General features: G+C 45.6%; 1 protein-coding gene and 1 long non-coding RNA gene across 10 annotated transcripts in view; one reads left to right on the top strand and one right to left on the bottom strand.

The window, feature by feature from the left end:
• Positions 1–12,251, bottom strand: part of LOC105464258 (zinc finger protein 723-like) — a 36,903-nt gene extending 24,652 nt beyond the window's left edge. For 3 of the 9 annotated variants that reach the window (XM_071088060.1, XM_071088062.1, XM_071088063.1), the window contains exons 1-5: positions 12,032–12,168; positions 11,011–11,150; positions 10,167–10,273; positions 9,395–9,507; positions 7,833–7,868 (exon numbers count right to left, since the gene is read on the bottom strand). Coding sequence is in view for 1 of the 9 variants with exons in the window: in XM_071088059.1 (XP_070944160.1) it covers positions 658–660 (3 nt within the window). In the remaining 8 variants the exon portion in view is untranslated. Of the gene's footprint in view, positions 1–657; positions 766–7,104; positions 7,363–7,832; positions 7,957–9,394; positions 9,508–10,166; positions 10,274–11,010; positions 11,151–12,031 lie in introns of those variants that run through there. The other 6 variants (XR_011617947.1, XR_011617946.1, XR_011617945.1 and 3 more) reach the window with 6 other exon arrangements.
• A 301-nt stretch (positions 12,252–12,552) lies between these two features.
• LOC105464257 (uncharacterized) overlaps positions 12,553–24,963 on the top strand; it is a 48,119-nt gene continuing 35,708 nt past the window's right edge. The window contains exon 1 of the long non-coding RNA XR_976744.2: positions 12,553–12,652. This is a non-coding gene — a long non-coding RNA (uncharacterized lncRNA). The remainder of the gene's footprint in view (positions 12,653–24,963) is intronic.

The raw sequence follows: 24,963 nt of genomic DNA, 5'->3' as shown, positions 1-24,963 counted from the left end.
TCTCTGGAGTCCTACTTAAAAAAAAAAAAAAACTAACTCAAATGCATTTATTTATTTTTTAATTACTACATTAAAGGAAACGAAATTCAGTCTTAACCAAATATAAACAGCCAATTAAGCTCTGATTACAAACCAGGAAATTTGTACGCTCAAGGTGGAAATTAGGAAACTATGTCACTGTGCCTCATTACTGAATTTGGGTTTTTTCATGATGCACCTTATAAAAGTCTTTTGTTCAAGCCCCTCTAATGGACCACAAACTACAACCCATAGGGGTGCTCTATAATTTTTGAACAACTCTAATTAAATTCTTTAATATTTTTGCGGTGACTCCCATAAATTTTTAAAAGAAGAAAGGGGGACTTAGGAACTCCCGTGGTCCCTGCACAATCTGGGAGAGATGCGGCGCTGCGATGCAGAGCTGCCCAGGGAGGGCTCCAGGCCAGGGCACAGTCACTGCGCAGGGAAGAGACAGGACGGCCGGGGAGCCCGGCTGTCAGCGCAGCCGCCATCTTATGGCTGAAGGGGACTGAGACAGAGCTAGGCTAGGAGAAATCGGGGCGCAGAGGGGCTGACTGCGGGGAGGCCTGAGTCCCGCCACAGCCACTTCCAACCAGCCCTTCCCCTCTCTCGGGATGTGGGACCCGGCGCTCTCACCATTTCTAGGCTTCCAGGGAGTCCTGGCGTCTTAGCTGTGGATCTCCCAATACCTGTACGTCAGGAAGCCACGAAGACCAGGAGCTCCAGCTGCTGCCAAACACAAAGGCCGCGCCAAATCCCGGAAGCCGCGCGGTCCGCTTCAGCTGGGGTCTGATTGGACGATTCTTAGCCAAGCATCCCTGATTGGATGTCGTTTAAGGCCCCGCCCATTCAGTCCCGGAGTCACGGAAGACGTGCTCAGATGAGCAGTTCAATGAAGAAAGAGTGACAGCCCAGTCTGCACCCTTTTCAGGCAGGGCTTCCTCCATGAGATGAGCCAGGCCCACCCCAGAGGGGATTTGCCATTAGCTTTGTGTATAAGGTCATATACATTTATAAATAATGTACTTACTATATGGCTATTCACAAAGGAAAAGAATAGAATAACAATTATATTTAAATTTCGGCTTTTATGACTGTCAGGCCTCTGAGCCCAAGCCAAGCCATCGCATCCCCTGTGACTTGCACTATACGCCCAGATGGCCTGAAGTAACTGAGGAATCACAAAAGAAGTGCAAATACCCTGCCTCGCCTTAACTGATGACATTCTCCCACAAAAGAAGTGAAAATGGTCGGTCCTTGCCTTAAGCGATGATATTATCTTGTGAAATTCATTTTCCTGGCTTATCCTGGCTCAAAAAGCTCCCCCACTGAGCATCTTGTGACCCCACTCCTGCCTGCCAGAGAACAACCCCCCTTTGACTGTAATTTTCCTTTACCTACCCAAACCCTATAAAACGGCCCCACCCTTAATCTCCTTTCGCTGACTCTCTTTTCGGACTCAGCCCGCCTGCACCCAGGTGAAATAAACAGCCATGTTGCTCACACAAAGCCTGTTTGCTGGTCTCTTCAAGGACGCACATGACAATGACTCTCCTGGCTTCAGTTCTTTAAGGAGGCAGCCTAAGTTTTTTTAAAAAAAGGCAGTCCTCTGAAATAAAATGTGAGCCACATGTGAATTTTAATTTTTTTTTCTTTTTTTTCTCTTTTTTGATGCGGAGTCTGTCTTGCCCAGGCTGGAGTGCATTTGAACAGTCTTGGCTCGCTGCAACCTCCGCCTCCCAGGCTCAAGTGATTCTCCTGCCTCAGCCTCCTGAGTAGCTTAGATTACAGGCACCCGCCACCACGCCCAGCTAATTTTATATACTTTATTAGAGACAGGGCTTCACCACGTTGGCAACACGGGTCTTGAACTCCTGACCTCAGGTGATCAGCTGGCTTCAGCCTCCCAAAATACTAGGATTACAGGCCTGAGGCACTGTTCCCGGCAATGGCCAAACTTTAAAAATAAAAAAGTAGTATTCAAGACCATTTCAGCTCTTCCCCAAACTAGCACACTGTCAGTTCACAGGTTTCTACTGCCCTGAGCAAACAAGGCCAGCCAGATTTAGGCTTTGTAAAACAGATTCTATATCTCAATGGGAGCAGCTGTAAAAGCACCTGGCAATGGGCATGGATATAGGAGGGATGAAAAATTGCTATGGCCAGGCACCGTGGCTCACGACTGTAATCCCAGCACTCCAGGAGGCCGAGGTGGGTGGATCACCTGAGGTCAAGACCAGCCTGGCCAAAATGGCAAAACCCCCTCTCTACAAAAAATACAAAAATTTACTGGACATGGTGGTGCACACCTGTAATCTCAGCTACTCAGGAAGCTGAGACAGGAGAATTGCTCCAACCCGGGAGGCAGAGGTTGCAGTGAGCCAAGATCATGCCACTGCACTCCAGCCTAGGTGACAGAATGAGACTCCATCTCAAAAAAAAAAAAAAAAAAAAAAAGAAACAAGAAAAAAAGAAAAATTGCTACAATTTTTGCAATCACTATTATTCTGCCTTTTTTGCATATGTGGTTTATACAACTCTTTTACATCAAGAAACTTGTCCAAAGATCCACACCTACTAAGTGGCTGGGCTGAAACTCAGAATAAACTGAATTTGTTGATCTATGCTCCTCCATAGATCAAACTATTGGCTTCTGCAGACCCATGAAATACGGGATAATTATACTTTTACAATAGAAGCTGGACCTTTTTTTTTTTTTTCTTTAGATTTGTTCCCATGTAGTACTTTTTATTATTGGGAATAATCTTGTCAAGAAATTGCGGAAGCACAAGGTGCCTCACAATTGTAATCCTAGCACTTTGGGAGGCTGAGTTGAAAGAATCACTTGGATTCAGGAGTTCAAGTACTGCCTGAGCAACATAGTAAGATCCTGTGTCTATGAAAACAATTTTAAAAAATTAGCCAGGCATGATGTTGCATACCTGTAGTTGCAGCTGAACTAGGACTGTGTGAACCAAGACAATTAAGGCTGCAATGAGCGATAATTGGTTACACCACCTACCACACTCTAGCCAGGATAAAAGAGTGAGACACTGTCTCAAAAAATTGCAGGAGCATTTTGAACAGACATAGAATAATTAGAAAGAATAGCTGAGAGATGAGCTTAGAAAGTCAAAGTCCAAGAATGTTATTTATTTTTCATCATAGAAATAATTTCAAAACGTGTAAAAGAAAAACAAAAACTTTAGAGAAATTAAATTTAACAGAGTTAAACTGAGCAAAAAATAATTTGCAAATCAGATACCCCATGGATCCAGAGTAGGCTCAGAGATACTGCAGCATAGCCACATGGTGGAAAAAGCAAAGCGACATACAGAAAATGCAAGGAAGGTACAGAAAGGGCCAGATTGATTACAGCTTAGAATTTGCCTGATTTGAACATGATTTGAACAGTTGACATTCTAATATTGTGGCTGGTACAAGAATGGGTACAGTCTATTTATATATCAGGTTAGATTTCAGTTTAGTGTGTTAAAAAAAACCTATTGAAAAAAATTAAACGTGAAAGTGGCAGCATTAGAATATAATTAACAATTTTTCTCTTTTGGTCATCTCAATTTTGAGAGATATATCAGAACTTTAGATATTGATATTGCTCTGTTGCCATAAAAATGTACTTATTGGCCAAGTGTGGTGGCTCACACCTGTAATCCCAGCACTTTGCAAGGCCCAGACGGACAGATCACCTTAGATCAGGAGTTCACGACCAGCCTGGCCAACATAGTAAAACCCTGTCTCTACAAAAATACAAAAATTAGCCGGGCATGATGGCAGGTGCCTGTAATCCCAGCTACTTCGGAGGCTGAGGCAGGAGAATCACTTGAAGCCAGGAGGCAGATGTTGTAGTGCATGGAAATCTCACCACTGCACTCCAGCCTGGACCACAGAACAAGACTGCATCTAAAAAAAAAAAAAAAAAAAAAAAGAATACTTATTTAGTGTCAAATCCTAGTGTAAAATGGCAGAACTGTGTGTGTGTGGGGTTCTTTTTTTTTTTTGAAAGTGGAAACATGGGCTTCCAGTTATTTTATTATCTTTGTGTATTTATTTATTTATTTATTTATTATTGAGATGAAGTTTCACTCTGTCACCTAGGTTGGAGTGCAATGGCGCAATCTCAACTCACTGCAACCTCCACCTCCCGGGTTCAAATGATTCTCCTGCCTCAGTCTCCCAAGTAGCTGTGATTACAGGAGCCTGCCACCACGCTCAGCTAATTTTTGTATTTTTAGTAGAGACGGAGTTTCACCATGTTGGCCAGACTGGTCTCGAACTCCTGACCTCAGGTGATCCGCCCACCTCAGCCTCCCAAAGTGCTAGTATTATAGGTGTGAGCCACCGTGTCTGGCCTATTATTTATTTTTTAAAGGGTTCGAAGGGGCTTCCTTGTGTTGAAATCTGCTGTTTCCGGAAGAAAAATATAAACCTGGCCTGTTTTAGGATCTACCTATTTTCTTAAATTTTCAGTTTGATTATGTCACAGTTAGCACAGGTGACTCATTTTGGTTTGGTTGGTCTGTTTGGAACTAGTATACAAGCTCAGTTTAGAATGATGGCCTCCAATAACTTTTGTTTTGTTTTTTTGAGGAGTCTCACTCTGTTGCCAGGCTGGAGTGGAGTAGCGCAATCTCAGCTCACTGCAACCACCGCCTCCTGGGTTCAAGCGATTCTCGTGCCTCAGCCCCCCGAGTAGCTGGGATTACAGGCACACGCCACCACACCCAGATAATTTTTGTATTTTTAGTAGAGATGGGTTTTCACCCTATTGGCCATGATGGTCTCCATCTCCTGACCTCGTGATCTGCCCACCTCGGCGTCCCAAAGTGCTGGGATTACAGGGGTGAGCCACCGCACCCTGCCAACTTTGTTTTTTAAAACCCTTCCTTTTTGATAAATTTCTTACGTAGGTCAGAGTGTGACCAAAACTCAGGGCCTTAGTGCCACTCTCAATTTCCATTATTTAGGGTTTTTGTCCTTACAATGTTATTCACAGGTTATGGTGTCTTCATAGTCACGTATATCTTTGACTTCTGTCAGTCCAGTCAACGACAGACTATTTGACATTCTAGAGATGACTGCATGTAAACATTTATAATTTTTGAGAGAATACAGTGCAGTAGGGATACTACAATTTTTTTTTTTTTTTTTTTTTAGACAGAGTTTCACTCTTGTTGCCCAGGCTGCAGTCAAATAGCACAATCTCGGCTCACTGCAACCTCCACCTCCCAGGTTCAAGTGATTCTCCTGCCTCAGCCTCCTGAGTAGCTGAGATTACAGGCATGCGCCACCACGCCCAGCTAATTTTTTTGTATTTTTAGTAGAGACAGGGTTTCTCCATGTTGGTCACGCTGGTCTCAAACTCCCAACCTCAGGTGATCCACCCAACTCAGCCTCCCAAAGTGCTGGGATTACAGGTATGAGCCACCACGCTCAGGCTGGGAGACTACTATTTTGACTACCAGGAGGATAATGCCAAAAGTAGAAACAGGCCGGGTGCAGTGGCTCACAACTGTAATCCTAACAGTTTGGGAGGCCAAGGTGGGCAGATTACCTGAGGTCAGGAGTTCAAGACCAGCCTGGCCAACATGGTGAAATTCTGTCTCTACTAAAAATACTAAAAATTAGCCAGGTGCAGAAGTGCATACCTATAATCCCAGCCACTCTGGAGGCTGAGGCAGGAGAATCACTTGAACCCGGGAGGTGGAGGTTGTGGTGAGCCAAGATCATGCCACTGCACTCCAGCCTGGACTACAGAGTAAGACTTTGTCTCAAACAAACAAACAAAACAAAACAAAACCAAAAATAAAACAGTTGAAACCATGCTTCTTAGCCAAGATCCCCATGAACAACCAACTGAAATCCAATAGATTAAATAATGAGCTAGATAAATGATCTACTCATTCCAACCAAGCAGCCTGTTCATTAATCCCCTACAACTGCATCTCTGTAATACACGATGTATTCTACCTTGTGCAACTACAAGTATTAGCAACTGTACAGGTAGTTCTCTGTTTATCCAGTAAGTAATCAAAAGAAATTTTATTATTTAGCACAACTTTAATTAGAACATTTAATGCCTATTGTGTAACCATAGCCTTTACATTAGAATCTGCTATAGAGGCCGGGCGCGGTGGCTCAAGCCTGTAATCCCAGCACTTTGGGAGGCCGAGACGGGCGGATCACAAGGTCAGGAGATCGAGACCATCCTGGCTAACACGGTGAAACACCGTCTCTACTAAAACATACAAAAAACTAGCCGGGCGAGGTGGCGGGCGCCTGTAGTCCCAGCTACATGGGAGGCTGAGGCAGGAGAATGGCGTGAACCTGGGAGGCGGAGCTTGCAGTGAGCTGAGATCTGGCCACTGCACTCTAGCCTGGGTGACAAAGCAAGACTCCGTCTCAAAAAAAAAAAAAAAAAAAAAAAAAAGAATCTGCTATAGAGCCCTATTTTGGGGGATACATTTCTGACCATTGCTTCATTTATGCTTCGCCATGGAAAAAATGATCTAACAGATGATGCCCATTCAGAAGAGTAATGGCCTGCTGGCAATGCTCTTTAACCTATTCTGAAGAAGTTATTTTTAACTTATGAAGTAGGTTAAAAGCAGTGGATCGATACTGTGTTTCTGATATTATGGGGCAACAAATGTTTCATTAAAACTTCTCACCCACATTAGCCTTCATCTTTTACCTATCAAGGTGAAAGTTTTGTGTTTTTTTTTTTTGTTTTTTTTTGTTTTGTTTTTTTTTTTGAGACGGAGTCTTGCTCTGTTGCCCAGGCTGGAGTGCAGTGGCCGGATCTCAGCTCACTGCAAGCTCCACCTCCCGGGTTTATGCCATTCTCCTGCCTCAGCCTCCCGAGTAGCTGGGACTACAGGCGCCCGCCACCTCACCCGGCTAGTTTTTTTGTATTTTTTAGTAGAGACGGGGTTTCACCGTGTTAGCCAGGATGGTCTCGATCTCCTGACCTCGTGATCCGCCCATCTCGGCCTCCCAAAGTGCTGGGATTACAGATTTGAGCCACCGCGCCCGGCCAAAAGTTTTGTTATATATAATGTTGGCAGCAAAATTCTCTACATATAAGTGTACCCCATGAGTGCATACAAGAGATTCCTTTTTTATTTCTGTTGTTCGTAGAGCCATTAGAAAACTGTGAATGAATTCTTATTGGCTGGATCCAGGTATGACAGTTATCACCATTCCTGTGAGCTGAGTTCATACATGAGTCTGAATTTGACTGGTGGCTGTATCCACATATGATAGTCACAATTCCAGCTGTGCACTGTGTTCATGAGTCAGATTCAGGATCTTACCAGCGGGCTGTGTCCATGTGAGAAAGTGACAGTTATAACTGTTGCCTGGGTGTGCATAGGAGAGTCACAATCTCACCTCTATACTGAGCCCTGTTATAATACTCTCTGTACACTCAAGTGTTTTATGCAATATGAGTAAGCGATGTAATCCTTTTTGATATTCATACAATTAGGAAACCCAGGACATTACTGGTGGCCCTAATGTTGGCTATGAAAGTTGCAATCTCTCCTATTAGCTGAGTCCAGGTATAAGAGTCCTCCTCATCCCTGTTAGCTGGGCATACGTATATGTCACAATTCCACCTGGGAGCAGAGACCAGGCTACAGTATCACATCCCCTGGGCACTGGACCAGAAATATTTCACAGTTCCCCTATGGGCAGGACCCAGGCAAGACAGTCACATCACCTAAATGCTGGGCCTAGTGAAATGTCACAATGTCCCCTGTGGGCAAGGCACAAAAAAAGAGTCACATTACCTGGGTGCTCAGCCAAGTGACGTGGTCCAAGCTTTCCTGTGGGCAAAGCACAGGCAGAAGAAGAGAGTCACATCATCTAGATGATGAACCCAGAGATATGTCGAAAAGTCCCCTGTGAGCAAGGCTAAGGCAGGAGAGTCACATCACCTAGGTGCTAGACTCAGCAATATGTCATAATTTGCTCTATAAGCAGGACCTGGGCAGGAGAGGAGAGTCACATTATCTAGGTGCTGGGTCTAGTTATATGTCACAATACCGTCCTGTGAACACTGCCCATGCAGTAAAATCACATTATCATAATGTTGGGCACCGCAATATGTCACCATGCCTCCTGTATGCAGAAGCCAAACAGGAGAGGATATTCACTTCACCTGGGTGCTGGGCCCACTGATACATCACAATCCTTAAGGTGGACAGGGGCCAGACATGGTAGGAGAGTCATATCACCTGGTGTTGGGCCCAGTGATATGCCACAATGCTCCCAGTGTGTAGTAACCAGGCAGGAGAAAAGATTCACACCACTAATATGCTGGGCCCAGCAATATGTCAAAATCTCCTTTGAGGGCAGCACCCAGGAAGGAGAGTTACATCACCTAGATTCTTGACTCAATTCATGTCACAACACCATCTAAGGGCTTGGCCTACACAGACGAGTGGAATTACTCAAATGCTAGGCAAATGGGTATGTAAAAATCACATATGCAAGAAGGTCCTGTGGTTAGATTTACAATTCTGCACACGTCCCAGCTTTAGGCATGAGAGTCAACATCTCCTGTGCGTTATGTGCAAGTACATGACTCACCATTTCAATGATATATTGGATCCGTGCGTGAGAGTCCCGATCCCACCCAAGGACTGTGCCCTGGTATGAAAGTCACAGGCTCAAGGGCATGTTGAATTCTTTCCCAAGAGTCACCACCCTACCTGTGAGTGGGATCCATGTATGAGACTCACAATTTTAACTTTCAACTGCCTCTTAGTGTAAGACTCAGAACCTTAAGGTGAGCAGTGTCCATGTGGTGACAACTTTTACTTTTGGGTGGGTGTGCATGTAAGAATCACAATCTCACCTCCGTGATTGGTACTGTTATGACACTCCGTGTACCACTCAAAGGCTTTGTATAATATTCCTGAGAGTCACAATCTGCTCTGAGACTCTCGTGCTGGTGTGATCCATGATTGTACCGTTGCCCTAAGCACAGGTATTAGAGTCAACCTCTCTCGAATTTGCTGCATCCAGGTATTAGAGTCATTCTTGCACCTGTCAGCTGGGTTCAGAAGTGAGTCACCATCCTATGTGTGGCTAGATCCACATATACCAGTCACAATTCCAACTGTGAACTGCATTTACATGTGAGATATGGGATCTTAACTGTGGGCTAAAAACTTGTGTGTGGATAAAAATTCTAACTATTGGCTGGGTGTACATTTGAGAGTCAAAATTTCACCTGTGTGCTGGGCTTTGTTATGACACTCTTTGCAACAATTGAAAACTGTATACAATTTGCATGAGTATTGTAATTTTCTCTGACCTTCATACAAGTAACAGACGAAGACTTTACCTGTTGCCGTAAGTCTACCAGAGAGAATCAATATTTCTTCTGTTTTGTGGGTTGAAGTATGACTGTCATCATTGCTCCAGTGAGCAGGTGCCAGGTGTATGTCACAATCCCACCTGTAGGTAGGAACCAGGCAGAAGAGTCACATCACTTGGATGCTAGGACAGGAATATGTCAATCTGCACTATGAGTGGGATCAAGAAAAAAAGACAGTCACATCAACTGGGATCTGGGCCTAGTGATATGTCACAATCTTTCATGTTGGCAGTTCCCAAGCAGAAGAGGACAGTCACATTACTTAGAAGATGAGCCCAGTAATATGTAACAACACCCACTGTGGGCAATGCCCAGGCAAGAGAGGATTGTCGCATTATTCTGGTTTCAGCAATATGTTGTAATTCCCATGGTTAGCAGGGCTTAGCAAAAGAAGTGAGTCATAAAATGTATGTGCTAGGTTAAACAATAGTTTAAAATCCCTTCTGTTGGCAGGGGCCAGGCAGCAGAGAAGACTCAAATTACCTAGGTGCTGGGTCCAGCAACATGTTATAAGTTCTTCTGAGGGCGAGATCCAGGCATAAGCAAAGACTCATTTAACTTACGTAATTGGCCCAGAAATATGTCACAATGTTTTATGTGGGGAGAACTACGGCAGAAGCAGCACATCACCTAGGTGCTGGGCTCAGTGATATGACACAATCTTTCCTGTCGGTATTCAGAAATATGTCACAATTACTTCTAAGTGACAGGTTCAGGCAGATGAGAAGAGTCATATTACCTTGGTGCTTGGCCTCGGTATATGTTGCAGTTCCATCTGTGGGCTGGGCTCAGGCAGGAAACTAAAATCACTCAGGGTATGGGCAAAAACATATGCCACAATCACACCTGTAGAAAGATTCAGGGATGAGATAAACAATCCCAAACACATCCAGCTCTAGGGATGATAGTCAAGATCTTGAGTGTTGGGTCTCAGTATGCAAGTCAGAATCTCAGTGATAGACTGGATTTGTGCATGAGAGCCTCAGTTCTTAGACTGTGTCCTGGTAGAAGAGTCACAGCCTCACAGGTGTGTTGAATCTTGGTCCAAGGTTCACTATCTCATCTGTGGACCTGATCCTCATATGAGAGTCACAATTCTAACTTTCAGCTCCTTCGCGTTTGAGATTCAAAACCTCAACAGTGGGCTGTGGCTATTTAAGAGGGTGAAAATTCTTACTGTGAACTGGGCGTGCATACCCTAGTCACTATCTCACCTGTGCAGTGGGCCCTGTTACCACACTCTTTGTGTCATCCGAGGGCTTTAGATGGTATGCCTGAGAGCCACAACCCACTCTTGGATCTATGTGCTGGTATAAACTCATGATCTTACCCATTGTCCTAAGCCCAGGAATGAGAGCTAACATCTCTCTTATTGGCTAGATCCAGGTATGAGAGTTCTCACCGTGTCTGTGATCTGGCCACCTGTGGCCAGATCCAAATATAACAGTCACAATTTCGACTGGGGACTGCATCCACATGTGACACTTAGGACCAAACCAAAAGTCTTTGTCTATTTGTGAGAATGACAGTCCTCATTGCTGGCTGGGTATGCCTGTGAATGAAGATATACTTCTCAATCCCACCTGTGGATAGAGAGTGAGCAGGAGAGTCACATCACTTTGATGGTAGGTCAGGGATTTTTCACAATCTTCTCTGATGGCAGGAACCCGGGAGAAGAGTCACATCACTGGGTACTCGGCCAGGTATATTTTACGATCCTGTTCTGAAAGCAGGGCACAGGCAGCAGAGTCACAGCATCTGGGTGCTGGGTCTAGTGGTATGTCACACTGGTCCCTGTGAGCAAGGCCCAGGAAAAGGAAACACATCATCCTGTTACTGGGTCAGTGTTATGTCACAATCTTCCCTGTGGGGAAGCTGAAGGCAGCAGGGGAGAGTCACATCTCCTGGATGATAAATGCGGAGATATGTCATGAGGTTCTTGAGAGTGGTAGGGCTAAAGTTCTGTTTACAGTACACAGGCCAGCACCTCCCATATTCTAGGTGTTTGGCCCAGTGATATGTCACAGTACTCGGAATACGTGGGGCCCATGCAAAAGACGAGAGTCACATTACCTAGGCATTAGGCCCAGTGATATGTCACCATCCCACATTTTGGCAGGGGTCTGGCAGGAAGAGAAAGGCAAATCACCTAAATCATGAATGTAAAGATATATCACAATATCCCCGTTGGGCAGGGCCCATGCAGCAGAGTCACTTCACCTAGGTATTGGACACTGTTATATGTCACAAACGCAATGCATGCAGTGTTACAGTAGGTAGCTAGTCAGGTATGAACAGGGCAAGTGAGGGCCCCCCACACACACCAGGAGCGTCAGTCAATGATCAGGTGATGGTCAGGTGAGGCAGTTGTTAGCTGTCCCTCTAAAGTAATAATTGGTTACAGCACAGCTGGCGCTAGTGAAAGGCAGTCTCTTAATAGATAGAAAACAGCTGAAACTGGTGATCAGCTGCTTCCCAATAAGATCTCAGGAGGGAAAAAAAAAAAAGATCTCAGGAGGTGGGTGACTGGGGAGAAGTAATGCAAGACTCCAGAAGTATGCCGACATAAAAACCCCAGCTCCAAAGGTCAAACCGTGCACTTGCCTTTTAAGTCGTCCACTTGGTCCTCTTCCAAGTGTAATTTTTTTCCTTTTGTTCCTGTTCTAATAAACTTTCACTCCTGCTCTATTACTTGCCTTGGTCTCTCCTTCTGCCTTATGCCCCTCACTTGAGTTCTTTTCTTCTGAGGAGGTAAGAATTGAGGTTGCTGCAGACCTGTACCCATATGGATTCACTGCCAGTAACAGGTAACAGGTAGGAGAAAAGAGAAACATCTCCTAGGTGCTTGATCCAAACATGTCACAATAGGCTCTTTGGGGAGGACCCAGATGAAGGAGTCCCGTTATCTAGGTGAAGTGTTTAGAGATATGTCACAATGCCCCCTGTGGGCAGGACTCAGGAAGAAGAGAAGAGTCATATAACCTAGAAGCTGTGCCCAGCTATATGTCACAATCAGTACAGTGGGAAGGGCCAAGGCATCAGATGAGAGTCACATCATGTAGGTGCTGGGTCAAGTGAGATGTCCCAATCTTCTTTGTGGAAAGGACCCAGGAAGAAAAAGAGTCTTACATCATCCAGGGGGAGAGCCCAAAAATATGTAACAATGATTCTTGTGGGCAAGAATCAAGGCAGTAGAATGGAATCACCTGTGTGCTGGACCCATGGGTAAGTCATTCTTCCTTTTGTAGGCATGGCCTAGGCACACTTATATCAACTAGGTGCTGGGCCCACAGAAATGTTACATTCTCTCCTATGGGCAAAGAGCAGGCATAACAAGATAATAGCTTCAAATAGTTTTGAGCTTTCAGAGATATGTCAGGATGATCTCTGTGGTCAAGGACCATGCAGGAGACTCACATCATGTTGGTGGTGGGCCCAACAATATGTCACAATGTTTTCTGAGAAGACGGTCAAGGTCAAAGAGTAATGTCGCTTTGGTATTGGGCCCAGCAATATGTCACTATCTCCCATGTGAGCAGAGACTAGGTAAGAGAAGAGAATCAGATCACCTTAGTTATGAGCACAGACATATTCACAAAGCCCCAAGTAGGTAGTGCCAAGGCAGGCGAATAATGTCCCATCACCTAGGCGCCAGATGCAGCAATATGCCACAATCCAATCTGTCAGCTAAGACCTCACAGGAGAGTAAATCACTCAGGTGCTTGGAGAGGCATATGTCACAATAATATCTGCAGGAAAATTCAGCAGTGAGATTAATAATTCCACACATGGCCAGGTGTGGTGGCTCACACCTATAATTCCAGCACTCTGGGAGGCTGAGGCAGGCAGATCACCTAAGGTCAGGAGTTCAAGACCAGCCTGGCCAATATGACGAAACCCTGTCTCCACTAAAAATACGAAAATTAGCTGGGCATTGTGGTTCATGCCTGTAATCCCAGTTACTCTGGACGCTGAGAAAGGAGAATTGCTTGAACCCAGGAGGTGGAGATTACAGTGAACCAAGATCACGCCACCGCACTCCAACCTGGTCGACAGAGTAAGACTCCATCTCAAAAAAAAAAAAAAAAAAAAAAAGGAAAATAATAATAATTCCACACACGTCCCAGTTCTAGGTATGAGGGTCAACACCTCCTGAATGTTGAGTCTGAGTACCCGAGTCACAATCTCAACAGTGGACTGCATCAGAGCCTCTATTCTTCCTGCAAACTTTGTCTTTTCAGTAAAGTCACAACCTTACAGGTTTGCTGAATCATGGTGTGAGAGTCAACAACCAACCTGTAAATCAGATCTATGTGTGCAAGTCAATTTTCCATCGTTTGACTGCCTTTGGGTGTGGGATTCGGAACCTCAACAGTGGGCTATGTGATATCACCAGCTGAAGGGCTATTCATGCACAGAAAAGTTGTTATTTTATCATCATTGTTTCTATTGCTTTTACCTTGCTAAGAATATATGTGTAGCTTATAATATAATTGTGCTAGAAAACCATAAGGGTTTTGGTTAAATTACCTGTTGTTGTATGTTATGAAATAGACAAAAATTTGGCAAAAATAGATTAAAATTATACAAACTTGGTGTCAAGTTTCTCTTGGGTAAGCTTAGGAAAGACAGACCTGGAAACACCCCAGTAAAAGGCTAATCGGAATCTCAGAAAAATTGCAACCATTAGTCCTTTATCTACCTATGACCTGGAAGCTCCCGCCCCGCTTAGAGTTCTCCCACCTTCTTGGACAATGTACATCTTCCATATATTGACTGATGTTTCCTGTCTCCTAAAATGTATAAAATCAGGGCCGGGCACGGCGGCTCACGCCTGTAATCCCAGCACTTTGGGAGGCCGAGGCGGGTGGATCACGAGGTCAGGAGATGGAGACCATCCCGGCTAACACGGTGAAACCCCGTCTCTACTAAAAACACAAAAAATTAGCTGGGCGTGGTGGCGGGCGCCTGTAGTCCCAGCTACTCGGGAGGCTGAGGCAGGAGAATTGCTTGAACCTGGGAGGCAGAAGTTGCAGTGAGCAGAGATCGCACCACTGCACCTCAGCCTGGGCAACAACGGCGAAACTCCGTCTCAAAAAAAAAAAAAAAAAAAAAGTACAAAAACAAGCTGTGCCCCAATCACCTTGGGCACGCGTTGTCGCGACCTCCTGAGGCTGTGTCACAGGTATGTCCTTAATCGTGGCAAAATAAATTTTCTAAATTGAGACCTGTCTCAGATACTTTGGAGTTCACTTTACTAATTTTAGGTAGAATTTAAAATTCTTCTTAAAATAGAAACAAACAAAAGGACCAGTCAAACTAAGAAAAACTTTAAAAAGTGTACTCAAATTCACTGACGCAATTATGGGGACATCTGAATAATGAGATTCTATCCGTTTTAAGTAAATAAGAAGAAAATAGATAATTACAAAGGAGTCTTTACCTTTGGGAAAACAAAAAGCCACTTTTGACCAATTGTTTCTACAGATACACACCCAGGTTCCCAACTACCCGCCAGGAGGGCCAGTCCTGGTTCCTAGAGGGCGGGGTTCCTGTGGTCCGGGTTTAGGGTTTGGGCTCAGGCCCGGCTCGGTGGCGCTGGGCTGCGCCCGCCCTTCAGGAGGCCCTAGTCCGAGGGACCCAGCGGATGCGGGGCGGGCGGGCAGCGAGCCACGAAGGGTGCGGGCTGGACGGACGGGGCTGGGGTGTCGGGGGCTCGAATTAGGAGCCATCCCTGCAGTGGGGCTGGCTGGGGCCGGCTTCCCGCTCTGGGAAATTTGCCCCCGCTGTCCCTGCCAGTGGCAGTCGTGGGCGGCCTCGCCTTGGAGCCCGGGACACTGAGCCGCGGGGGGGCGTGAGAGCGGCGAGTGGGGAGGAACCAGCTGGCGGAGGAGGGGCGGCCCTGCAGGCGACGCAGGGACTGGAAAGGGCGCCTGGGTGGCAAAAGGCGCTGGCGGGTGATAGTCCCCACGCAGCCAGCCCCCGGGCTCTGCTGCCGCCCCTCCCTGAAATTCACAGCCAGAGCGGGCGCATTGGTGTGTGTGGCGCCTGGAGCCGCAGGGCCCCACCCAAGTGCGAGGCCCCCGCGGGAAGCCCGGCCCAGGGGCGTCCACAGTCCAGGCCGCAGACCCCATGTCTTGGCCAGATTCGCCGAAGTCAGAGAACAGAATCTGGAGGGCGGATGTAGGGTGTCAGCTGAGCCCAGCCCCTGCCTGGCGGTTGCCAGCAGAAGGCGGTGACACTCTGTGGACTCCCCACTGTCCCCACCCTGCTGTCAAGCCCGCTGGGCTAAGGGATCCATCTGCCCCTAGAGGGGCGCACCCAATGCTAGGCAGAGGTAGCAGGTGTGGGGCTGCTGGCGGTCAAGGTCCCCTGAGATGGGGAGGGTCTTCTAGGAGAGGTCCCGGGGCCACAGAAGAGGAGCAGTGTGCGGCGAGCCCACCTTGCAAAGGCGCTCTGGTCCCCGAGGGGCTGCTCCTTCTGCCTCCAGCCAAGTCGCAGATCACTCCCAGTGCTGCCTGCCTGGCACCTGCACTCCAGACTCCTGGCTGCCAACCAAGGAGGAAGCCCACCCCTTGGGAAGAGGCCACTCTCAGCTTGGGCGAGGAAAGCACAGACACCCCCATCCCCAGCCTGGCAGCCACCCACAGGGAGGCCGTCACCTGATGAGTGCGGGGGCTTCAGGGAGGGCTGGAGGCCCAGAGAGTCTGAGTGATTGACAAGTGAATGAGCTGGGAATGAAGCCTCCTGGGGCCGGGAGGGAGAGAGGGGGTTGGAGGGCGGTAAATTCTGGGACCTCTGGGGCTCCAGGTTTCCCGTTGCCCGACCAGGCTCCAGGTGTCCTCCTCCAACTTCAGTTTCCTCACCTGTCCCAGAGGACGAATGTGGCAGGACTGTTGTGATGGTTAGGCTGGATAATCCTGGTAAGCATTTATTAGCCTTCCTGGTCTCTGGATATTTTTTCTTCTTTGTAAAGAAACTTTGCCGCCCAATGTCCAGCAATGGGGAGGGAGTTTGGGAGGCAGAAGGCAGGACTCTCACCCTTGGCTTCAGAGTTCCTTCCGGGTTCCCCATCCCCTTAGGTTCAGTTAAAGCACATAGTTGGAAACAAGTCCCCAGGACAGCTACAGAGTCGAGCACCAGAAAATCTTGTTTCCTGAATCAAGAGCATTGTCTCATCCCTAATTCTTCGGAATGGTCAGCTTCAGACAGGAGTCTAAATTTGATTCTCACTCTTCAGGGTGGATCCAAGGCTCTTGTAATGCGGTGTTGCTTTACCCCATCCCACTCCTGTGCATTGGGGGTCCTTAACTGTAGTGACCTCGATTTGGAAACAACGTTCCCAAGGCAGGAGATGTGGCCCTCTCCAGGTAGCTGGCCTCATAAACTTCTGTCCTGGGGCAAAAGACCCAGAGCAGGGAGGGATTCTCACTTCCCACTTTCATATGCTATAGCCATTTAATGGGCTGTGGTGACCTCTCTGGGTCACCTAGCATGCGGAATGGGATGTTGACTTTGTGCCACAGTGAGGGAAACTGAGGCACGGGGCCAGTGAGTGAGAAAATCAGAAAGACTCTGTGACTAGGAAACATTATTCAGGCCAACGGCCCCTACAGGACTCAGCATCCTTTGGGCGTGCCAGTGGATGGTATGCGGCACCCTGGTTGCCATCTGTACCTTGTGGGGGCGAGGGTGAGTGTCCTGGCAGGACAAAGTGCTCTAACACCCGCGAGGTAGAGAGATATCGTTCCCCTTTCCCTGGCCATGGGCACAGCAAGAGTTCTGTTCTCTAACGTATGTGAGGATCAGTGCCTACATGGAAAAGACACTTCTCATTTCAGACATTCCAAAGATTTTAGGGGATGCATAGAAAGAAACTGAGACAGACTCTAACCACATTCTCACACTGACAGGAGCCTCCAGTCTGGGCTCAGCTGTTCCAGGGGAGGTTTACTCCACCCTCCTCCTTCCAACTAGAACCCACCCCCAATAGCCCTATGCACGCCCATCCTTTATAGCAGCAGCATGTCTTGGCAACTTGGCCTCTGCAATAATCTTGCTGTTTGTTGTTCACTTCTTTAGCGTTTGCTCCTGGGAGCTGTGTCTAGTTCACCACTATGTTCCCAGTACCAGGCACAGTGCTCAACCCATGGCAGGTGCTCAGTGAGAGTTGTTTAATCAATGAACAATGGCACTGTCTGTGCCAGGGAAGCAGAGAGGAGGTCAGAGCACACCTTAGCTCACTCCCTATCTGGGTGACCTTGGATACGTCCCTGAATATTTTTCCATTCGGTCACCTTTTTTATCTGTGACATGGGGAATAATTAAACTTACCTGAAGGAGTTATTTCTGATGATAATTTAATGCGCAAAAATATCTAAAATGCTTCTAAACATAGGCTGGCACAGCGAGAGTGCTGCACACGTGAACTATTTGCATTATCATGCCACGGGTTGTTGGAATTCTTTTTCACTCATCGTTTAGATCTTGAAACTGTTCACCTCACTGCATATAAGGAGAATACATTTTGAATTATATTTAGTATTTCACACTGGAATTATTTAAAATGTCTATAGCTAGATAAGGTGTGGTTGCTCCTGCCACCATCAAACCCCAGCACTCCAGCCTAACTGATAGAGTGAGATCCTGTCTCAAAAAATACATATAAATAGTTGATATTTACATATGATTCCTGTATGCTGCATAACTCTTGTAGCACATTTTTTAGATAATGTACATTATTTGCCTTTTTCAGTCATATTTTTATATTTTATATTCAGTTTAAGTAGCATTTTTATTATTTGTGCAAATAAATATATTCTTTCCCATTTTCAGCTAATAATCTTAGCCACACAGCTTTTTTTTTTTTTGAGACGGAATCTCGTTCTGTTGCCCAGGCTGGAGTGCAGTGGGGCAATCTCAGCTCACTGCAAGCTCCGCCTCCTGGGTTCACGCCATTCTCTTGCCTCAGTCTCCCGAGTAACTGGGACTACAGGCGCCCGCCACCATGCCCGGCTAATTTTTTGTATTTTTAGTAGAGACAGAGTTTCACTGTGTTAGCCAGGATGTTCTCAATCTCCTGACCTTGTGATCCACCCGCCTCGGCCTCCCAAAGTGCTGGGATTACAGGCGTGAGCCACTGGGCCAGGCCAGCCGCATAGTTTTAAAATATTTTATTAAATTATCTGGAAGAGTTGATACAATAATCTTATTTTATATTTTGTGAGAGAACATATACATATCTAGACAATATAATAAACTAACTTTGATAATACATTTCAAATGCTTTTTTAAATCACTCTCTATTTTAAATCCATCCTTTTTATACATTAAATGGATGGATGAAGAACACACAGACAGACACTATATAAATGTATGTGTAGATAAATGTAGATGCAAATTCACATCTGTTTAGACAATGCTGCTTTCACAATCACAGAGAATGGTCACTTTGGTTTTTTTTTTTTTTTTTTTTGAGACGGAGTCTCCCTCTGTCACCCAGGCTGGAGTGCAGTGGCGCAATCTCGGCCCACTGCAAGCTCTGCCTCCTGGGTTCACGCCATTCTCCTTCCTCAGCCTCCCCAGCAGCTGGGACTACAGGCACACGCCGCCACACCCGGCTAATTTTTTGTATTTTTTGTTTTTGTTTTTGTTTTTTTTTTTGAGACGGAGTCTCGCTCTATCGCCCAGGCTGGAGTGCAGTGGCCGAATCTCAGCTCACTGCAAGCTCCGCCTCCCGGGTTTACGCCATTCTCCTGCCTCAGCCTCCCGAGTAGCGGGGACTACAGGCGCCCGCCACCTTGCCTGGCTAGTTTTTTGTATTTTTTAGTAGAGACGGGGTTTCACCGTGTTAGCCGGGATTGGTCTTGATCTCCTGACCTCGTGATCCGTCCGTCTCGGCCTCCCAAAGTGCTGGAATTACAGGCTTGAGCCACCGCGCCCGGCTTAATTTTTTGTATTTTTAGTAGAAACGGGGTTTCACCATGTTAGCGGGGATGGTCTCCATCTCCTGCCGTCGAGATCCACCCACCTTGGCCTCCCAAAGTGCTGGGATTACAGGCTTCAGCCACCTCGCCCAGCCTTTTTTTTCTTTTTTTTCTTTTTTTGAGATGGAGTCTTACTCTTGTCACCCATGCTGGAGTGCAATGGCACGATCTCGGCTCACTGTAACCTCTGCCTCCTGGGTTCAAGCGATTCTCCTGCCTCAGCCTCCTGAGGAGCTGCTATTACAGGCATGCACCACCATGCCCAGCTAATTGCGTATTTTTAGTAGAGACCAGGTTTGACCATGTTAGCCAAGCTGTTCTTGAACTTCTGACCTCAGGTGATCCGCCTGCCTCAGCCTCCCAAAGTGCTGGGATTACAGGTGTGAGCTACCACGCCTAGCTCACTTTTTAACCTTTTATGTAATTAAATTAAAAAAAAGATTTTTTATGTTTAATTGCATTTACAGTTTAATAACAATGCATAAATATACAACATATTATTTTTAATAAAATTCTGGATTCCATTTAATATTATATTATTAGAACTTCTGTATCTATTCTGACACTTGAGATTAACTTTAAATTTCCTTTTGCTGCCGGGTGCGGTGGCTCACGCCTGTAATCACAGTACTTTGGGAGGCTGAGGCAGGCGGATAACCTGAGGTCAGGAGTTTGAGACCATCCTGGCTGACACGGTGAAACCCTGTCTCTACTAAAAATACAAAAAATTAGCTGGGCATGGTGGTGGGTGCCTGTAATCCTAGCTACTTGGGAGACTGAGGGAGGAGAATTGCTTGAACACGGGAGGCAGAGTTGCAGTGAGCCAAGATCGTGCCACTGCACTCCAGCCTGGCAAATAAGAGCAAAACTCCGTCTCAAAAAAAAAAAAAAAAATTTTCCTTTTGCTGAGTTTGCCCAGTTTTTACGTCAAGTAGTACTACATATCTTAGAGTCTTTCTATATTTATATATTTTGCATCAGTTTCTAAAAGCTGGAAATTATCTCATTTTGAATTTCTTATGGAAATAGAATCTTCTCCACTAAAAATATCCCATTGGTAAACTTCACTTCGAAGTCATGAAAACTAAATGTTTCTCTTTCTGGTCATATTATCTATACAATATTTAGTTATTTTTTATTTATTTTAATTTGCTTTCGATTTTAGTATTTGCTTTTGAAATTACTTTTTAAATTTGCATAATATTCTCTTAGATTCTATTAATGAATGTCAATGCTCTTTTTTATATTTTGATAAAAAAAAATAAAACCTCAGTGTGGATGTGATGGCTCACGCCTGTAATTCCAGCATTTTGGGAGGCTGAGGTGGGCGGATTACTTGAGCCCAGGAGTTTGAGACCAGACTGGGCTACATACTGTGGCTGCCTGCTGTCTAAGCCATCTGAACTCCCTGGGGGAGGGGCAACAGCCATCACTGCAGCTGCTAGCTACCAAAGACACTAAGCCCCTGGGTGCAGGGGAGGGTGGCAGTCATCACTCTAGCTGCAGTCCATGCTATTCCCCTGTTGGAGCCAGGGAGTTTAGACAACTTGGTCCCAAGAGGTATTCCCCACAGCACAGCACACCAGCTGCTGCAGACAATGGCCAGACTGCCTCTTTAGGCCAGACCTCAATCCATCCCTTCTTGCTGAGTGGGGCCTCCCTGCAGAAGCTCCAACAAATCCAGCTGGGAGCTCAGGGACAGAACCTTGATCTTCCTGGGCCTGACCCGCTATGGGGAGAGGTTGCCAGAATCCAGGCAGCCCAGACAAGTGGGTTTCCCCTCAGCACAGCACACCCCCTCCACCGAGGGACAGCCAAAATGCTTCCTTAAATGGTTCCTGGTTCCCATGCCCTCAACTGTGTGAGACCCCCAATAGGGGTCTCCAGATACTTTATACAGGAGTGTTCCTACTGATATTAGGTCGCTGTCCCTCAAGATCAGAAATGCCAGAGGAAGGAGGAGGCATCTATCTTTGCTGTTCTCCAGCCTCCTCTGTGGGCTTCTTCAGATGCAGGAGTGACCTGGACGAATAGGCCTGAAGTGAACCCCCAACAAAACACAGCAGCTCTACAGAAGAGGAACCTGACTATTGAAAGAAAAACAAACAGAAGGTAACAGCAACAACATCAGCAAAAAAAGTCCCGACAAAAACTTCATCCAAGGGTCAGCAGCCTCAAAGATCAAAACCGGACAAACTCATGAAGATGAGAAAGAATCAATCAAAAAATGCTGAACACACAAAAGGCCAAAGTGCTTCTTCTCCAAATGATCACAACACCTCTCCAGCAAGGGCACAGATCTGAACAGAGAAAAAGATTGATAAATTGACGGAAGTAGTCTTCAGAAGGTAGGTAATAAACTTCAAGGAGGTAAAGAAGCATGTTCTAACCCAATGCAAAGAAGCTAAGAACCACGGTAAAAGATTACAGGAGTTGCTAACTAGAATAACCAGTTTAGAGAGAAACATAAATAACCTAATGGAGCTGAAAAACACAGCATAAGAAATTTGTGAAGCATACACAGGTATCAGTAGCCAAAGCAATCAAGCAGAAGAAAGAATATCAAAGCTTAAAGACTATCTTGCTGAAATAAGGTAGGCAGACAAGATTAGACAAAAAAGATAAAAAAGGAATGAACAAAACCTTTGAGAACTGTGGGACTATGTAAAAAGACTAACCCGGCTGGGTGCAGTGGCTCATGCCTGTAATACCAGCACTTTGAGAGGCCAAGGTGGGTGAATCACCTGAGGTTGGGAGTTTGAGACCACCCTGACCAACATGGTGAAATCCTGTCTCTTCTAAAAATACAAAAAAATTAGCTGGGTGTGGTGGTGCACACCTGTAGTCCCAGCTACTCGGGAGGCTGAGGCAGGAGAATTGCTTGAACCCAGGAGGTAGAGGTTGCAGTGAGCTGAGATGGCGCTATTGCACTCCAGCCTGGGCAACAAGAGTGAAACTCCATCTACAAAAAAAAAAAAAAAGAAAAAAAGACCAAACCTATGACTGATTGGAGTTCCTGAAAGAGACAGGGAGAATGAAACCCAGTTGGAAAACATACTTCAGCAGATCATCCAGGAGAAATTCCCCAACCTAGCAAGACAGGCCAACGTTCAAATTCAGAACATACAGAGAACCTCAGTAAGATACTTTATGAGAAGATCAACCCCAAGACACATAATCCTCAGATTCTCCAAGGTCAAAATGAAGAAAGAAATGTTAAGGGCAGCCAGAGAGAAAGGTCAGGTCGTTTACAAAGGGAAGCCCATCAGACTAAAAGCAGATCTCTCAGCTGAAACCCTACAAGCAGAAGAAAGTGGGGGCCAACATTCAACATTATGGAATAAAATAATTTTCAACCGAGAATTTTTATCCAGCCAAACTAAGCTTCATAAGCAAAAGAGTAATAAAATCCTTTTCAGACAAGTAAATGCTGAGATAATTCATCATCACAAGGCCTAGACTCATTTCACATGCAAAGACACCCTTATCCTCAAAATAAAAAAGATGAGGAAAAATTTACCAAGCAAATGGAAAGCAGAAAAAAAGCAGAGGTTGCAACCCTAGTTTCCTACAAAACAAGCTTTAAACCAGCAAAGATCAAAAAAAAGCAAAGAAGGGCATTACATAATGGTAAGGGAATCAATTTAACAAGAAGTCCTAACTATCCTAAATATACATGCACTCAATACAGGAGCACCCAGATTCATAAAACAATTTCTTGTAGACCTACAAAGAAACTTAGACTTCCACACAATAATACCAGGAGACATCACCACCCCACTATCAATATTAGACAGATCAATGAGAAAGAAAATTAATAAAGATATTCAGGGGACAGGTGTGGTGGCTCACACCTGTAATCCCAGCACTTTGGGAGGCCAAGGCAGGTGGATCATGAGGTCAGGAGTTCAAGACCAGCCTGACCAACATGGTGAAACCCCATCTCTACTAAAAATACAAAAATTAGCCAGGCATAGTGGCATGCACCTGTAATCCCAGCTACCCAGGATGCTCAGGCAGAAGAATCACTTCAATCCTGGAGGTGGAGGTTGCAGTGAGCAAGGGTCTGTCTCAAAAGAAAAAAAAAAAAAAGATATTCAGGACATGAACTCAGCTCTGGACCAAGTGAACCTGATAGATATTGACAGAACTCTCCACCCCAAAACAACAGAATATACATTCTTCTCAGTGCCACATGTAACTTACTCTAAAATTGATCATATAATTGGAAGTAAAACACTCTTCAGCAAATGCAAAAGAACTAAAACTATATTGTACTGTCTCTCAGACCACAGTGCAATCAAATTAAAACTCAAGATTAAGAAACTGACTCAAAACAAAACAACTACATGGAAATTGGACAATCTGCTTCTGAATGACTTCTGGGTAAATGATGAAATTAAGGCAGAAATCAAGAAGTTCTTTGAAGTCAATGAGAACAAAAGGACAATATACCAGAATCTCTGGGATGCAGCTACAGCAGTGTTAAGAGGGAAATTTATAGCACTAAATGCTTACATTGAAAAGCTAGAAAGATCTCAAATCAACACCCTAACATTACAACTAAAAGAGCTAGAGATGAAAGAGCAAACTAATTTAAAAGTTAACAGAAGAAAAGAAATAACTAAGATCAGAGCAAAACAGGAGGAGATAGAGACACGAAAAACTCTTCAAAAAATCAATATATTCAGGAGCTGTTTTTGTTTTGTCTTGTTTTGTTTTTGTTTTTGTTTTTGTTTTTGTTTTGGGATGGAGTCTCACTCTTATTGCCCAGGCTGGAGTGCAATGGCGAGATCTCGGCTCATTGCAACCTCTGCCTCCCAGGTTCAATCAATTCTCCTGCCTCAGCCTCCTGAGTAGCTGGAATTACAGGCATGCGCCACCATGCTTGGCTAATTTTTTTTTTTTTTTTTTTTGAGACAGAGTTTTGTTCTTGTTGCCCAGGCTGGAGTGCAATGGCGCAATCTCGGCTCACTGCACCCTCCACCTCCCAGGTTCAAGCAATTCTCCTCACTCAGCCTCCCGAGTAGCAGGGATTACAGGTATGTGCCACCATGCCTGGCTTATTTTGTGTTTTTAGTAGAGACGAGGTTTCTCTATGTTGGTCAGGCTGGTCTCAAACTCCCAACCTCAGGTGATCAGCCCACCTCGGCCTCTCAAAGTATTGGAATTACAGGCGTGAGCCACTGCGCCTGGCCCTAATTTTTATGTTTTTAGTAGAGATGGGGTATCACCAGGTTGGTTAGGCTGGTCTCAAACTCCTGACCTAGTGATCCACCCACTTTGGCCTCCAAAAGTGCTGGGATTACAGGCATGAACCACCGTGCCTGACCAAGAATCTGTTTTTTGTTTTTGTTTTGTTTTTTGAGATGTAGTCTCACCCTTTTGCCCAGGCTGGAGTGCAGTGGCACCATGTCAGTTCATTGCAACCCCCGCCTCCCGGGTTCAAGCCATTCTCCTGCCTCAGCCTCCCCAGTAGCTGGGACTACAGGCGTCCACCACCACACCTGGCTAATTTTTTGTACTTTTAGTAGAGACAGGGCTTCACCA

The sequence above is a fragment of the Macaca nemestrina genome, chromosome 20, assembly GCF_043159975.1.
Source record: "Macaca nemestrina isolate mMacNem1 chromosome 20, mMacNem.hap1, whole genome shotgun sequence".
NCBI lineage: Eukaryota > Metazoa > Chordata > Mammalia > Primates > Cercopithecidae > Macaca > Macaca nemestrina.
This window is presented reverse-complemented; position numbering and strand designations above follow the sequence as displayed.